Source organism: Crocodylus siamensis, chromosome 5 (assembly GCF_052110815.1).
Source record: "Crocodylus siamensis isolate JL-2025a chromosome 5, ASM5211081v1, whole genome shotgun sequence".
NCBI lineage: Eukaryota > Metazoa > Chordata > Crocodylia > Crocodylidae > Crocodylus > Crocodylus siamensis.
In genome coordinates, this window is record NC_143399.1 from 169,307,115 (window position 1) to 169,324,836 (window position 17,722).

At 43.9% G+C, this 17,722-nt stretch overlaps 1 protein-coding gene across 1 annotated transcript in view; it reads right to left on the minus strand.

Annotated features, from left to right (window-relative positions):
* The window catches only part of VPS50 (VPS50 subunit of EARP/GARPII complex), a 150,913-nt gene extending 138,099 nt beyond the window's left edge, over positions 1–12,814 (minus strand). The window contains exons 1-2 of the mRNA XM_090047029.1: positions 12,677–12,814; positions 9,105–9,173 (exon numbers count right to left, since the gene is read on the minus strand). Coding sequence (XP_089903155.1) covers positions 9,105–9,173; positions 12,677–12,709 — 102 coding nt within the window. The 5' untranslated portion in view covers positions 12,710–12,814. The remainder of the gene's footprint in view (positions 1–9,104; positions 9,174–12,676) is intronic.
* Between the last annotated feature and the right edge of the window lie 4,908 nt (positions 12,815–17,722).

A 17,722-nucleotide genomic window follows, 5' to 3' on the forward strand; every position in this document is an offset into this window, starting at 1 on the left:
TTGGTGAGGCTCTACTCACCAAGGTGCCTCTGGGGGTCACAAGAAATAATGGCCATAAGCTAGCAGAAAGCAGATTTAGACTAGACATTAGGAGGAACTTCTTCACAGTTAGAGTGGCCAAGGTCTGGAATGGGCTCCCAAGGGAGGTGGTGCTCTCCCTTACCCTGGGGGTCTTCAAGAGGAGGTTGGATGGGCATCTGGCTGGGGTCATCTGAACCCAGCAGTCCTTCCTCTCTATGCAGGCGGTCAGACCCTAACATCTATGAATCTAAAGGCATGTGCCCGCTCACCAGGCCATTGTTACACTACTGGCAAGCCCTGAACAAAATCCTGAGGAGAGACATGGTTGAATGCTGGAGCGCAGGAAAGAAAGTCCCAAGCTGCTACTGGCATAGAGCAATCTGTCCAGTCCCCATGGCTGCTGTCACAGCAGTGTCATGGAGTTTCTGCACATAATGGTTGCTGCTAATAGCAACCACAGCCATTCAGTCACCCCTCTCTAGGTAGGCATGCAGGATGGTTCCCCACTTGTCCACCCTTTGTAACACTAATGGGTTGTGCCTACTCTAAACAGAATCCATTTCTAAGTACCTGGAGAAGTTGATTAGGAATAATAAGCATGGATTCACCATGGGCAAGTCCTGCCCGACCAACCCGATTGTCTTCCATGATGAAACGCCAGCTCCATAGATACAAAGAGCAGTGGACAGGATATACCTTGACTTTAGCGAGGCCTTTTATACAGGTCTCCCACAACATTCTCACAAGGAAGCAAAGGGAGTACAGGTTGCATAAACAGACTGTAAGGTACACAGAAATCTGGCTGGATTATTGGGCTTAAAGGGTAGTAGTCAATGGCTCAATGTCTAGATGGCAACCAGCATCAAGTGGAGTGCCTATGGGGTCAGTCTTGGTTCAGTATCTTCATCTGGATTTATTTAGTCTAAATTTTTCCAGGCTCAAAATAAATTTCATCATGGATGAGTAACTAAATTGACACTGATGAACAAAAGTACAGAAGCCAGCAACGACTTTTAAGCTACGTGCAGACATTCAGGGAGGTTTGAGTGCATTAAAAATGGCCACCCAATCTAAGGTAGGTTGGGATGGGGCAGGCTAGCTGAGGAGGTTAAGGGGATGGGAGGGCAGGTGGGCTCTGTGGGAGAGATCAGGGTGAGGGATAGGGGGCAGGCAGGATCCACAGCAGATTGCTAGGGTCCAGGAGGGTTTGACAGGATATGGGGGGCTCACGGGGTCTCCAGGGGTCTTGGGGGAAGGGGACAGGACCAGAAAAAATTATTAGCCCCCTGACACCCCCAGCAAACCTAACCTCCATCACTCCATCCCCTCCCCCCACTAACTGGCACCTGGAGTGGCTCGTGAAATGGGGGCAAAGGGTGTGAGGGGCTGATGGAGCTAAAAATAGCCCAGTGCCAAGGACGCTGGTAGGAAAGGTGCAGTCCTAGGGCTGTGGCCAGTGGCTGGGCTTTCACAGCCCAGAGGCTGCGTAGGTAACTGCAGAAATTCCATGCACCAGTCTAACCTAGATCAATTAAGTTAGAGTACTCACCGATCTAGGTCTTAGACCAGTTTCCACCATTTTCAGACTGATCTGTGTGCAGAGAACTTCTTTACCGTTATGGGTTTAGATTGATTTCCAATCACTGAGACCAGATATAAAAGTGTAAGGGGTGCACCTGGGCAAACTAAGTTAGATTGGGTGACCATTTTAACTCAGTCTAACATCCCCCTTACCTTCCCAAATATCTGCACTTAGCCTTAGCATTCAAGAGCTCAGCAGCAGCAACAGCAGTCCCTCAATCAGAGAATGGCAGTCTTCCAGTAAATAGGGAAGTCAGTGAATCCACAGATGACTGAAGATCATCCACAACGATCTGAGGCCAATCCACAATTCATATGTTTGATTGCAGACATGAAAAATAGTTCTGGGAGGAAAGAGCAGAGCCCAGTGACAGCAGATCACTGATCTTTCTCTTTGTCTCCCTTATCTATCTGCCTCCATAGAGAGAGAAGTTTGCTAAAAGTGATCAATGCTTTGTTGTACATCTTAGTAAAAGAGGGGATGATTCAGTGCTCAAGGCTCTGGTTACCAATGTTAATATTGCACTTTATCAGAAGTATTCTGAATTAATGTCTGCATAACTTTTTATAGTATTAGTAACTTTATTGAGTATATAGTTCACAAAGTCACTATCTGGGCAGAACTATTACAACATTTCAATTTTGTTCAGATGGTACACTGAGAGTTACAAAAGTAACTAGGTATTAACCTCCCTCAGAAGGACTCTCAGGACACCTCCCAATGAGTGTGCACATGCAAGGATGTTTCCCATGGGACAAGTAGCAGCTGCACATATTTGTGCACTGCTATTTGTCCCCAGACACACCCCTGCACTTGCACTCTGGCACACAGCAAAGTGCCCTGGGTGGGGTAGAGGAGGCAGCCTTACCTGAGATCGTTGGGGCCTCCTGGGGCAACAGAGATGCCGAGCCAGCTGCTTAGAGCCTGGCCAGCAGCCAGCATAGCAGTCAGGCTCCGGTTTCTGGTGCCAAATCACTTCTTTTTTAGCTGCATTTTTTTTTTGACACTGAGATCTCCTGGTGTCAGAAAAACCCACTACACTGGAAATTAGCACTGCAATGAACAGGTGCATGTGCACATGTGCTACGTGTGGCTTGCAGCACCTCAAATGGGTCTGAGGCATTACTAACCACATGTACGTGCTCAATGGGATGCGCCCTCAGGGTTTGTTCTAAACATCACTACAGTGTTTTTGTTTGTTTTTTTTAAAGGGTGGGGAAAAAACAAACCATTATTTATCTTGCCCATTCTTTCTACAGCACTTGCTACAACACATCATGGAGAGAACCAAGCTATGCAAAACAAGCCTTTCATTCACAGCCTCAAAGACTTTCCCAGATGCCAAGACAACAGTCATGCTACAATAAATTACAGCTTCTAGCTCCTTTGGTTTCCAGGTATCTAAAGCCACCAAGAGCTAGCCTAATCCCTCACCAGTGAAGGACAATATTCCAGTTAATCCTGTTCATGTAACCAAGACTTGTTTCTTAAAGAATCAACCTCCCTAACCTGTCTGTTAAGATGCGAGAATGCTCACAGTACATAACCTAACGTCTCCAATTAGTTCACTGGCCAAAACACCTCTTCTAAATATTTCTAAGCTTATATCCTGAAACTTCCCTTCCTTCAACTACCAACACTTCAGAACAAAAGTGTTAATAAAAGGCTTAACATAAAAAGGCAATGAAAATTCAACTATCCCAACATTTCTTCAATATAGAACTACCCAAAGGGAACTGGGACAGAGCGAGACACACAGTGTATTCTACCACTGCTAAGTCAGAATAATGAAATAATTACAGAAACTGAGGTATAAAAAAAAAAAAGAAAAATTGCAAATTAATGAGGTATAATTATTTGAGACTGTCCACTTCCCCCAGATCAATATGCATTCTTTACCACAGCAATGGTAGGCTGATACCATCTACTCAGGGATTAATACACCTTAGGTGTTTCTTCAGCAGGATAGCCCATATCCTTAATGCCACTGGTTGTCAACCAGAGGTACTTAAAAAGGTTGCAGGGGATACACAGAACTAATGTAGCCAACAAATGCCGCATGTGTGTGCTGCTCTGCGGCTGCGTGCACAGGAGGCCAGGAGAGCAGCCAGGTCCAGCTAGTAAGTATGTTGTGAGGGAAAGGGTCTGGAGGAGCAGATCAAGGCCCCAGCAGTGGGGGAGGGAATGGGAGTGGGGCTGGGGCAGGGCACAGGACTGAGCTGTGCAGGGGGCAGCTCCCACCATTGCACGCACCCCAGGAGGCATGGGAGGCATGTGCCCCTAGATCTGTGCACAAGGCCGGGCAGGCTGCTGCTGCAGGCTGAGCCCAGGGCTGTGTGGGGCTCTTCCCAGCAGGGGCTGGACTGAGCAGAGCGGGGAACAGAGCCACGAGCAGCTCGTCCAGGGACATGGAGGCGGGGAGGGGGGCAGCCAGCTCCCTTGGCTACGCACATCCTTGGAGGGCATAAGAGGCATGTGCCCCATGATCTGTGCTTGGGGCAGGGTGGGCTGCTGCTGTGAGCTGGGACCAGGGCTGGGACCAAGGCTGCTCTTCCTGGCAGCAGCTGGGCCAGGCTGTTTGGGGTGGGCACAGCAGTAGTAGTGTTGGGAGGCAGGCTATTGGGGGGGGGGGGAGGAGGTGCAGCCAGTCCAGATTTGCTATAGCCCCCCCAACCCACCCCTAGTGCCACCACCACCCACCCAATGCAGCTCAGCCCAGCCCCACAACAAGAACAGTCCAGCGCAGCCCCAGCCCACAACGGCAGCCTGCCCTGCCCCAGCTGGGAAGCCCCTGCCCCAGCCTTACTCCCTCTTCCACCACTGAGCCAGCCCGCCCTGCCCTACATGCAGATCTGGAGGCACATGCCCCGCGCTATGCCTTCCTGGAGTATATGCAGCAGTTGGAGCTTCCCCCAGCTCCCTGCACCCCCCAGACGAGATGCTCGCAGTTCTGTCCTGTCCCACACTCCACCCCAGCTGTGCAGCACCTGCCCCAATCCCATCCCTCACCACAGGGGCCTTGATCTGTCCCCCCACCCTTAAAAACAAGAAAAGAAATATAAAGGGGTACACGAGCTGAAACTTTGAGAGAGAAGGGATACAGATGTTCAAAAAGATTGAAAACCCTGGCCTAAAGTATCCCCTTAAAAAGATGATCCTAAAGTATTTGGAGAGTGCCTGTTCAAGAGTTCAGAAGGTTGTCCTGCACTCTAACAGAAAACTAATCAAAGATATCTCTAGAAGCCCCTAACCAAGCTTCTCACCCTCTCCTTTTAGAGAATAAAAGGTTTTGAAGTCATAAAAGGTTTTTGATTAAGCTTGGGTTCACAACCAGTAACAGCCCATTTTCCTATTATAGAACAATTAGGGCCAAATCCTGAGTATAGCAGAAAATATACTAAGCACTCAACAGAATCCAGCCTGTATATATTTGTTGTTAGAAGAGAGAACTTTCCAGGCAACAATAACAGATGGAATATACATTCAGTCTCCCACATTAGACTTTTCTTGTATCATAGTTTCTGTCATCATTGATCATGTAAAGTGCCAGGATAAGAACCATGGTCCAAATCCTCAGGTGCATAAGGTATATGATAATCACTGCAGAGGCAGATCTGGACTCGATCTCCTGAGGTCCCTTCCAGCCCTACTGTCTATGAAATCTATGAAATCTTGCTCAGGTCTGGTTTCAGATTACAAAATGAGTTCCCACAGGAACTAAGGACTAACCTTGCCACCTTCCATTCCAAGCAGAGGAGCATTTCTTCCAAGTGGATTTCTCCAATATGGTAGTATCACAGAGGATATACAAAAACCAGCAATAACCCTACCAAAAAAGATTAGACACCACACAGTTCTCCCCACAGGAAAGAACACCAAAGAATAAGCCACACAACAGATATTACCCATGTATCATTATATATATTCAGATAACATATTGTTTATTGAAAGAAGTACTAGAAAGTCCAGGCCATTGCAAGCAAGGGAATTCAATAATTAATATAAAAAGCATCGCCCCACATCCAGATCTTTGAAAACGCACCAAAAGGCTTCTATTTAAAGCTGTTCAGTCCCTGAGATAGTCTGTTGATATGCTGTAGATTTGGGGTTATTTATCTTCTACCACCTCCAAAAGAAACTGTGAATAATGAGACTGAAATTGACTAGCTCAGTAGTTATAAAAAAACAGATCCTATATAAACAAGATACTATGGCAATAAATAACTGCCTAGCTTCCTCTCTACAAGAGGTGACAACTTTTTTATTTTACTTTCTGTGCTCTGAAAGATAGCCTAAGTTTTCCTACTGGTTAAATTGCCATAGTTACTTGGATCTATTTTTCAAATATTTCCCCTCATCTGGGGTATCTTCCAAAGTCATTAGTTCAGCTTTGGAAACTGAACCCAGTTCCAATATCAGTTCTAACCAAATTCAGAGGAATTACCCTGAACATCAATGTATTCCAATGCAAAAACTGTTACTATACTCATTTTCAAGAAAGGATTTTATTGGATTGGCTGGTTTGAAGCAACCACATACAAGTTTTGAGTAGGGTCTAAAACTTTGCTGGCTCCTTTGGAGAATTATGTCTACTGTTTTAAGATAATAATGAGTCAAAACTTAACATCTTACAAAACCGTTATCTTTCCTAAGCACACACCAACTGCTGAAACTTCCTTAGCCTGACGAAGGGTTTTTGAACACGAAAGCTTGCTTAAAAATTTTTTTCCAACTATTTCAGTTGGTCCAATAAAACATATCAGATTCACCCAAAGAACCCTGTTTGCCTCATCTTTCCTATTTTTTTTTCTTTTTGGTTCTGGCAAAGACCTTTTTTTGGTGCATGAAATGTTGTACACCATTATAAAATAAAGTTTTAAGAAGATTTAGTTTATGTTCGCCAAGCTACTTAATTGTACCATTATAACATCTTATGCTTGTAACATCAGGATGTTACTGTGGCAATGGACTATAAACCCCAAACAAACATGTACATGTGGGTACAAGCTCAGAGCCTATATTACAGCACTGTGTTGCATATACCACTGCAAGTCAAGGGAGTCTTAAGAAAAAGAAAATAAATAAATAAATAAAAATCAGCGTTTAAATTCAGTATCTTTGTCACCTGACTGCTTTTCATTAAGAAAAGATTATAGTGAGCTATTTACCACCGGCTTTTAAATTACTAGTACTTTTTAAAAACTACACACTTAATAATACAAGGAAAAAAGGAGGGTTTGTATACAGTATAAGCCTTTAACATACAGGTTTTTTGAGTAAAAGTGTTATGCTGACTCTCTCCCCTCCACAAAAAAACAAAACAAAAAGCCTCCAGACATGAACAGGAGTTAATGATTAGCACCTCTAAGAAAAGTCTATGCAGAAGTTTCAGTATTAATGATGTCCTTTAATCCATGTGAGGTTGGAACTGCCATATATTTGAATGGGATTTTGTTCTAAGAACAGCTGCAGCGCTATGATTGTGTACAACTGCCACATTTATCATTTTACCACAGATGCATGAAAAAAAATAAAACTAAATTATTAAGATCAGCTTGTTTTGTTATAGTGAACATTGAAAGACGTCACACACACACACTCACACTCTCTCTCTCTCAAGTTATACTCACATAACAAAAACCCAAAGAAACAATTACTGAAGGCCTGCTTTTATCCAAATACTCACTTGGCAGCAGAGGTAGTTTTACTACATCCGTACAGGTACTGTTATTCAGTGAATATTTATAAAAGAATTTATAGAATTAAAAGCTAAACACTGGAGTTCAGACAATTTTTTTGATGCCACTAATTTAATACATAGACTCTTGCAATTCGAAGCATGTGTACCATTATAAAGTATGCTGTGTTCCAATTCAGATGTTGTTAAAAAATAAAACACAACAAAGAAATAAAGATCTGATCTGAGTCATAGAATCATAGGGCTGGAAGAAACCCCGAAGGATCTTTGGGTCCAGCCCTCTGCATGATCAGGAAAGACATCTGGGTTCAGACGACCGCAGCCAGGTGACCATCCAGTCTTCTCTTGAAGACCTCTAGGGTAAATGATTGTACCACCTCTGGAGGGAGCTTGTTCCACAGTCTGTACACCCTAGTTGCAAAGAAGTTTTTCCTAATGTTCAGCCTGAAACTATCTTTCAGGAGTTTGTGGCCACTGTTTCTTGTTTTCCCCCAGGGCACCCTGGTGAACAGTTGTTCACCGAGCCCCTAATGTACGCCTCTGATATAACGGTAGAGCCGCAATCAGGTCCCCTCAGCTTTCTTTTCTTCTCTTTGCTTTTGATTTTCATATTACGTCATAACAACACGTTTCTGATTTACCTCAACATAAGCAGCACATTAAAGTACTTTTGTGTATGATAATGTACTTTAAAAGAATAAAAAATATGATATTTGGACTTAGAAATGGAAGGCTAACTTTCTAATTCACAGGCTCAAGCCAAAACATATCTAAGGATGCTTACAGACACGTAAAAACCTAAAACAAAAAAACCCTTATGCTTTACTTTAAGCTTGGTGCACCCCTGCACTCAGCATGGCACATGTCAAGAAGAGGTGCTACATTAGTTGGACCCAGCTTGCCCAAAGTTTGTATAGATCAGGTGCTTCACCGGGACTTTTTTGGCACTTTTATCTAATAGCTGACTGAATTGGCTATTAGATAAAAGTGCCAAAAAGCTCCACTGAAAAGCCCAATCCATACCAATGTTGGGCAAACTGGGTCCAACTAATGCCTGCCTCTTCCCATAAAGCACAGTTTCTGGTTTTTTCTTCCACATCTGTCAGCACCCTACATGACCAAGCAACAAGTCACATCTGGTCCAAACAAACTCAACAGGCCAATGAACACATCAATCTGGTTAGACACTTGTCAAGAATTCAGCCCAACCTTTTTGCATGATTTTCAAGTAAGAAGTTGTCTGTGTTGACAATTCCCAGACTCTCAGACAACAGAATACTTGTTTCCATGGGATTATCATAATCCTCTATTATATATAATATAATATAATATAATATAATATAATATAATATAATATAATATAATATAATGCAGAAAACCATTTATTCATTTCATATGTTTGGCAAATATGATGATGAACTAAGTCAAACAACTGGAAATATATGTATGGTATCAAACCCAAAGAGATTGAATACAGAGGGTAAATGTGCATTCCACTGCCCAATCCATTCCAGAAAGCATGCATTTTAAACATTTTAAAATCGGGAGGCAGCCTAAATGGAAGTGCAGTAATCAATCTGAAAACTGATGAGACTCATGAAGGCAAATGCATCTTAATTTTGATTCACTGCACTTCCTTGCCCAAAAACTCAAGTCTTTTTGCACAACTTCTTCATCCAACCTGTGAAAAAAGCTACTTCGTCAATAAGCAGAGGTCCCAAAAAGGTATAAAAGTTTCCCACTATGTGAAAAAAGTGGAAATGTTAAAACTAAAAGAAGAACCATAACGTTTGTGGATCATACCTTGCTAGGAATCCGAAAATTCTCAATAGGACTGAGGTCATGAACATTCTCCTGAGGACTTCTGAGACCCTTAAGAAGAAAAATAACAAACATCAATTTTGTGCCTTTTACAATTAAACTACTTAAGATCTTACCTAGAGTTGAAAATACATATACAGTAGTTTTAATAAATTAGAGTGACACGGTCCTAATTCTACAAACACTGCAATGGGAGTATTCATATGAATTACTCCCACACAAATACTTTGAAGGAGGGGCAGAACCCACATCCTGTTGGGTCAAATCTATTAACATCAAAGGATTAGCTTTTTCTTACAATTAATACTTGCAACCTATTGCACAAGCTCATCTACTCCCACAGCTTGATTCAGTATTTAAAAGGCTAGTAAAGTCCAAATAAAATCATGTATTCTATTCCATTAACTTCATGAGCTAATGGCATCAAAAAGCTTTAATCCAAAGTAAGTAATGCCCACTCTGTATAATAAACTGTTATTTTTATATAATGGAATAGTTAACTATTTACCAGCTACGGCTGTTTTTCTTTGATGTTTGTTAGAAGCGAAATAAAAATCAAATGCTCCCAATTTTACTAAAATATATAATAATTGTTGTTTCAAACAATTTTAATCTTTGAAACCGAGGACATGTCAATAATGTGGAGACTTAATATAGAATGCATCAGTTACCTAACAAACAAGTGTATTTATGATTTTAAAAAGTGATGCTGTAGAAACCAGTACCTTCACTCCGCTGTTTATACAGGGTCTTCTCAAATCACATTAGTTTAGCTTTCTGAAAATACTGGGTATTACAACTTTCAGGAATACAGAGGCAATACAGATGAAGGAAAACAAGCTACATTATATGTTTTAGCCAGCATAACCTCTGCTAAATTCTAAAGAGGCACAGGGAAGATGAAAAGCAAGGAACTCTTTAAACTCAGGCATGATGACTACAGCTACTACAGGGGCCTCAAGCAAGTGATATGAAGACTAAGTTTCAGGCACACATATGTGCAACTTGTGTCAATCTTGTCCTTAGAGATGGATCCTCAGTCCTTCTCAAAGACAGACTGTTGATGGCTATGCCTTCTTCATTCATAAAATGGGGATAACACTCACCTTTGAAGACCCTCAAATAAAAGACGCTGAATAAAGGCTAGGTGTTATCAGATAAACATTTATAAGTACTATATTAGTCACATTTGAAGGTGATGGGTAGTAAATACAGGAAGACTTCTTTTCTTTGAAAGTCATTTTTCTAATAACATTATAATTAAAAAATGTTTCAGGTCCTACATGCATAAAATTACTTATTTGCTATTTATCTTGCTCGTCTCTGATTTTAAGTGCTTTGGACATTCAAACATCTTTATTCTAAAACTATCATCACGAAACAAAAGCATTTGTATGTCAGTGAATCAAGAGAATCAAGGTACCAGCAACCCTAGGTAACTAATGTTGAGATATGTTTTCCCCATTTTTCTCCTAAAAATCAGAGGAAGATCTCTTAGTTGAATGGCTGATGAAATTCATGCCATCTCAAAGACTCTTTACATTATTCCAGGTCCCAGAACAAAGAACGTGAAACATTCCCAAGAAGTTCAAATCCTATGTTGGAGAAGTCACACATTTTATCAGGAATGGAGCTTTAGTGTGCCTCTGTGTGTGCATGGCAGGGGATGGGGGGAAGAGAGCTGAAAATGTGCAGAATGACTTCACAATCATTTCAATTTTCTTTTAATTACAACATAGTGTAAGAGTAATGTTGTAGCTGTGATGGTCCAGCAATTCTACAAGGCTTGCAGTGATATCTTCTGCTGGACCAAGTATGTATTTGGGATAGTTAGACAAGCTTGTAAATGAAAGACAGGTCTCTGAGAAGTGTCTTACATTGGAAAGCTTCTCTAACTTTATCCCAACTACATAGTTGGTTCAATTAAAAAAAAAAAAAAAAAATCACACTAAGAGAACCTCTTGCTTAAATTACAAAAGAATCCCTTATGTCAGGGGTTCCCAACCTGTTTATGCTACAGACCAGCAAGCTATGCACTGGAAGTGACCACAGATCAGCAAACCACAGACCAGCAGTGACTGGCACACTGTGGGCTGGCAGCCAACCCTTTTTTATACTTACTATTAAAAATTTTATACTAAGTATCTTAAAAAGTATATTTCTTATACCTGCGTGGCTGCTGACACATAGTGTGCTGGTCGCTTCCAGACTTCTGGTCTGGCAACCAACCCTCCTGCAAACCAGCAGCCAACCCTTTGCAGCCTGGTACTGGGCCATGGCTGGGGGTTGGGAACCCCTGCTTTATGTTACTTTTCAAATGAAAGCATTTTTAATTTAGATCATCTTGATTGAATATCTCCAGACCTGATTTCCTCATACAAGAGGCAGAGAAGAATCCAGACTTTGGGGGTAAAATGAAAAAAATGGGAGGTATGAATTCAGAAAAAAACTAACATCAGGATATGAATCCTCTCCTCAGCCATAAAAACTAGGAATTTAAAAGCAGGCAGCACCTGTTCCTCTCCTGCCACTACTGCTCTTTCTAAAATAATTTACGTAACTATTCATCGTCATTTCTGCTTAAAACCTGGACAATAGCTGTCTGTCAATATCAATCTGCTACTACTAAGTTATGAAGACAATAAAGCAGACACAGAACGATCCAAATGAAGCTGCAACAAGTAATGAGAGAGAACTCCTCCCCAAAGTCACAGATGCTGGGAGATGAGAGTGAACAGTAAAGGTTTCTCTTTCCCAGCCTAACTCCCATCAGTATGGGATGAGAAAGAGAAACTGTTCCAGCAGGAAGGAATCTTCAAACTAATCAGATGCCAACTAGCCAAAGGAACCATCATGCAGGGCTCAGTAACAACACCCTAGCAGAAGCCCCACCATCCTACTCAATACTAGAAGCTCAGCATGTGAGAGGAGTCTGTTTTTTCAATTGGACCATCACTTAAGGAATGTATTGGCATATTACCACTCATTCACCTTTCACATTCAATTCTAATTAGTATCTAGTAGGTGCTTCAAACCCTATCTCCAGTATATGCATCACTACTTTAAGACAGCTAAACAGCAAGCCTCAATATCAAACTTAGAAACAAAAATTGGTTATTTCAATTACTGCATTTCCCACCCTTTGATCCTCCACACTTCCCAGTGGAAGCAGGGGGAACAGTTAATTAACTAGAACCCTTAGTGGGAGGTTATGACTTGTAACTGATATCTGGGCCAATTTTTCTCTCAAAAGTGGGCATGTAAAGTTAGACACAAAGATGTCTGATGTTTAGAGATGCCAGAATTTCCTGTAATAATTGCAAAAATACAGGGCTTGGAAAGTGTGGACCACAATGTACACTACGCCTGCCTGAACTACAGCCTTGGGCTGGCGGCACAGCTTCCTCACTCACCCACGCCCCGAGCCCCTCTCCAGGGCTCACAGGAGACACTGTCCAAGGAAAGCGCTTGCTCTCGGCCCCTTCCCACGTGCGGAGCAGGGACTCCCACCCGCTTCCGGGCTCCCCCGCGCCCCTCGCCTCGCCCGCGCCCACCTGGCGGGTCATGAGCGACTTGATCTTCTGCATGGCGAAGAGCCCACGACGCCACGCAGCTCCAGAAACCCCTGCCCCTCCGCAGACTTCAGCCCGTCAGACACGGAGAAGCCATATTGCGCAGCACGTGACGGGACGCCGTCGGCCCAGTGCATGCTGGGACTTGTAGTCCGCGGCGGGCCCCGTGACTGGGCCGCTCGGGCCGCGAGAACTACAATCCCCGTCGGCGCCTCCCCCACGAGACGCCTCGCAGCCCCCGGCTCGGGGCGGCCGAAACGGAGCTGCTGCGCGCCTGCTCGGCACCAGGGGCGCCGCCGTGCTCCGGCCACGCCCGGCCCTTCTGGAGCTTCTTCAGTGCCTCGGGCAGCTTGAGCTGTGTGGGTGGCTTGGGTGTGTGATCTTAAGGGTTTTATGGACAGGCGTGAATTAGCCTGAATTATTACTGACTGCTTGTCAACTTAAGGCCAGTTGGCAGCCCTGGCAGCCGTGTGGAGGACCCGACCCATCCCCGTGCTCGTCTTAGGAGCAGGCTCTTGGCCTCATCTTCCCTTTTTTTGATGAGTTATCTGGAATAGGAGGCAGCCACCGAGTGGGTCCTCATCCACCCCCCCGGATCCCAACTCGCACCTTTGTGCCTGTCTCAGAACAAAATAGCCAAGTAGGCAAGGGAGCTGCATGCACCCCTTACCCTGGGACTGGTCCCTCCAGCCTTGGTGTTGGCGCTGCTGGGAGGGTAGCCTGAGGCTGAAGGTTTCCCCCAGCCCTGCCCCAGGCATTCTGGACAAAGGACTTTCTAGCCCGGTGGCAGTTAGTAAGGAAGAGCACTATTAGCTGGGCTTGGCTAAAACCCACATGCATGCAGATTACCCAGCTGTGTGGTAAGGCAAATATTAGCCTCTTCTTAATTTCCTATTTTATCCACTGGTTTAGTCAATAAAGTGCTATGCCATTGTTCCAACCTGAAAAAAAATCTCAGTCCTATCATTCAGTGCAGACAAAAGTCTGGACTCTGACTAAAATCATATGAAGGGGCTGTCTGATGAGATGGTTCAATCTAAATAGCTGGCCAGCATTCAGTAACAACATCCACTAGCAATTTTCTGCCTAGATCAGGGTCTTCTGACAAGTGCACAGAGACAGGTGCCACAGGTAAGTAAGTTCAGGTGCTGTGAAATTCAATCACAATACGATGCAATTGTGTACAACCACAACAAAAAGACCCCTGTATTGTCTTGCATCATGTAAAAAACTGCCTGCAGTGTTTTGAAGTATGGTGTCTATATACTGTTATTTATACAGGTTATCATTTATCTTATGACACTCTTAATCTTATTTCAGGAAAATATTTTTTCATAAGTCGTGCTATCATAATCTGACTCCCCACCCACGGCAACACAGTAACAACTACAGAAGAGACTTCACATACTGTATTGTGCAATGATAAGTCAACCCTGCATATAAAACTGACCCTATATTTTTAAGAACAGTTTTAGGAAATGAAACATTAGTCAGCACTTCTGTGACTGTCAACCAAAAATTGGCATTGTGTGCAATTATAACCCAATTATCAGCAATCCAGTTACAGGTCAATCTTATAAGCAAATTGTGTGTGATTTTTATGATTCTTTTGGAGAGAAAAGGTAGACATCATGAGAACAATAGAGAAGCCAGGATATATATGCACCTTATAGACTAAGTCAGCGGTCACCAACCGATGGATCTCAATCCACCCTCTTGGAGGGTGCCTCTTGGAGTCAATCCGAGGCTGGGGTGGGGAGCTGAGTGCCCACGTGCATACACGCACATGCCCCAGCCCAGCAGGTCAGTCTGTAGGGGAGGAAAGAGGTAGGGGCTAGATCAAGGCCCCTGTGGTGAGGGACAGTGCCACAGAGCAGGGGTAAGTTGACCCGGCTGGGTGGGACTTACCTGCTGGGGAGGTGCACCTCCAAATAATTTTTTCTTGATCTGCCCCACCCTTCCCTTACCACAGCCTCACCTGCTGGGCAGGGGAGAGGAGGTGGTGGCAACACACAGTAGACCTTGGGTCGCTTTTAAATGACAAAGGTGATGTCCTTAAAAAAGGTTGGATACGATTGGACTAAGTAGTCAGAAATGATGCATAAGCTTTTTGAGCCCAAGCTTACTTCATCAGATGCTGTGAAAGGACATACACAGAGCAGCCTATCAGAGAATGACTTGAATACAAAAGCTAGGGAAGGGAAGAAAGGCAGTAGCGGAAGAGGCAAACAAATAATAAACCTGTAGGTACCCCAGAAGGGATTACAAAAACTAATCCAGGTAATGGGATAAGAATCTGTAGTCCTTGTTTACACCATACTTAACACCAGTGACACAACTAGCCAAGTTGGGGCCTAGAGCAAACCCTGCAGGAAAACAGCAGAAGGCACGTGGGGTTCCTACAGACGTGTAGTGAGGCTGCTCCAACATGCTGTAAATCCATTAATTGATTAATTGAGTCTGTTGGAATGTGGAAATTAACAGACTCCAGCAGCTTCCAGCATCACGTGTATCAGCATCCCCATGCCAGAAAATGGCAGTGAGGCACTTTGAACTAAAGCTCGTTCAATGAGTTTTAGTTCAAAGCATCCCACCACCATTTTCCAGCACAGAGATGCTGCTACACAGAGTACGTGGGTGCTTTTAAGTAGCATGGCTCACTAATTAAAGTTCCCCCCTTCTCCCAGAGCATGTCTATAAATGCCCATGGGTTCCAAGACTAAGGGAATAGTGCATCAGTGTCAACAATAGTGGGGCACTGGAAGCAAGTGATGGCACATTTATGACTCCACAATATGTCAGTATATTTATGACAGAGCTTGAAATCCACTTCCTCCACAGCAGTCCTCTCGTCCCCCATGGGAAAGAAGTTCTAGAGAATTTCATTGGGACGTTAAAACTTCCACTGCTCCATCAAACTAATTCAAATATTCCACCCAGTAAATTCATTTCCTTGACACCATTTGGAAGGTTTGCAGTGGCCACATTGCCACTACGTTGTATCAGAAACCCACCAACCATCACAGCTATCTTCACACCACCAGCTTTCATCCTAAGCACACCACTAGATCCATTGTCTACCATCAGGCTCTACAACCATATCTCCTCTGATCCCACCAACTGACAGGCACACCTTAAAGATCTGGAGCAGAGATTTACACAATTACTATACAATCCCAAAAATATAGCCAATCAAATCAACAAAGCTAGAATCACACCTCACTCTGACCTGCTAAAATACCAACCCCAAGACAAGGACAACAGAATCCCTTTGGGATTACTTACAGACCCAGCTTACACACCTTGGACACATCACTAATGACCTCCACCCCATCCTGGAAAATGATAATCATCTCATGGTAGCCATGGGGGATGAATCTGTCCTGGCTTGCCGACAAATTCCCCAACCTCAATGGCATCCCTCAAGCAACAGGCTACATAACTCCTATTCTCACTGAGGCACTGGCCTTGCAATGAACACAGATGTAAGATGTGCTCCCTCATCAATATAGACAACATCGTTGCTTGACTAAAGAGTCATAGAGAAGTGTGGTTGAAAGGTACCACCAGAGGTCATCTAGTCCAACCCCCTGCCTGAGGCAAGATCATCCCGATCCAAACAATTCTATACAAACCATAATCTAAAACGCTACACAAGATTACCATCAACCTTCACACAGGTTACCCTAACCTTACCCTAGCCTACCACAGGTAAAGCAGGTGACCCAGGGCAGCCAACATCCTGCTTCCATGAAATGTTGCCAATATCTTCTCAAGAGATCCCAGGTAGAGGACTACACCCTCTGCTACAGAGAAAGGCAAAAACTCCTACAGTGCATAACAACCTGAACACAGGATAAAATTCCTTTCTGACCCCAAATATGGTGATCAGTCAGACCCTGAGCAGAGGAGTAATATCTTCTAGCCACAAACCTTGGGCTTTGGTCCCAACAGAAGCATTGGCACACCCCAGCCAGAGTCCTAAGCCTTCACTGTAGCCAGTGCCCAATGCCTCTATTGAAGGTTAAAAACACCCTGATACACATAGCAGAAAAAGGGAGGGAGTGGGGGCAGCCAGCAGAGGCCAGAAGCATGAGAAATAACCATGGTAGAATATAGGCGTAGCTAAGCTTAGATCATCCTTGACCAGTGGACATTGCATTGCTGGCCTTGAAGTAACTGTTCTGAAATAACAGAATTTTAAAAGCTGGATCAAATGCAAAATTTCAGGAAAAAAAATCATCCACAGACTGGATTGTGTTAAGTATGGTCTAAACAGGGACTATGGGTTCTTATCCAATTACCTAGATTAGCTTTTGTGACCCCCTGCTCCCCATCTCTAAGAGATAATTAGTTGTTTACCACTTTCAGCACTGGCCCCTTTTTCCGTTTGTCCCTCACCTCCCTGTCATTTGTATTCAAATCACTCTCTCTGTTTGATGGACTGTTCTGGGCATGTCCTTTCACAAAATCTGATGAAATCAGCCTGGGTTTTGATTTCCTATATTTACCCAAATCCAAGATGACCCCGAATTTAAGATGACCTCCCCAGTAATTAGATTCCATACATGAAAAATGTATATGTTTATTTACATTTTCTATGTACAGCATCTAATTATTGGAGAATCATCTTAAATTCACCCCCTCTCCCCACCCCACTACTATAGATACTGCAGGGACAAGTGATTAGGGAGGCAGTAACATGGCAGGTGGGGGGTAGTGGGGAGACTGGCAGTGGGGAGCCCCGCAATCAAATCCGAGGGGCATGTGCCCTCCCCAAGTGAATGCAGTGGCAGGAGCCTATGCCCCTGGATGAGCCGCTGGGGCTCCCATAGTCCCATAACTCACCCTGGGCCATTCACCCCAGCCCCTGCCCCACTCCCTCCCTCACTATGGGGGCTTCCATCTCCCCGCCATCCCACCCCTTCTCTTCCACAGACTTACCTCCTGGTGGGGTGTGTGTGCACAAGCACATGCACGTGCTCAGACCCTCCAAATAATATCTTTTCCCTCTGCCTATGCCACAGC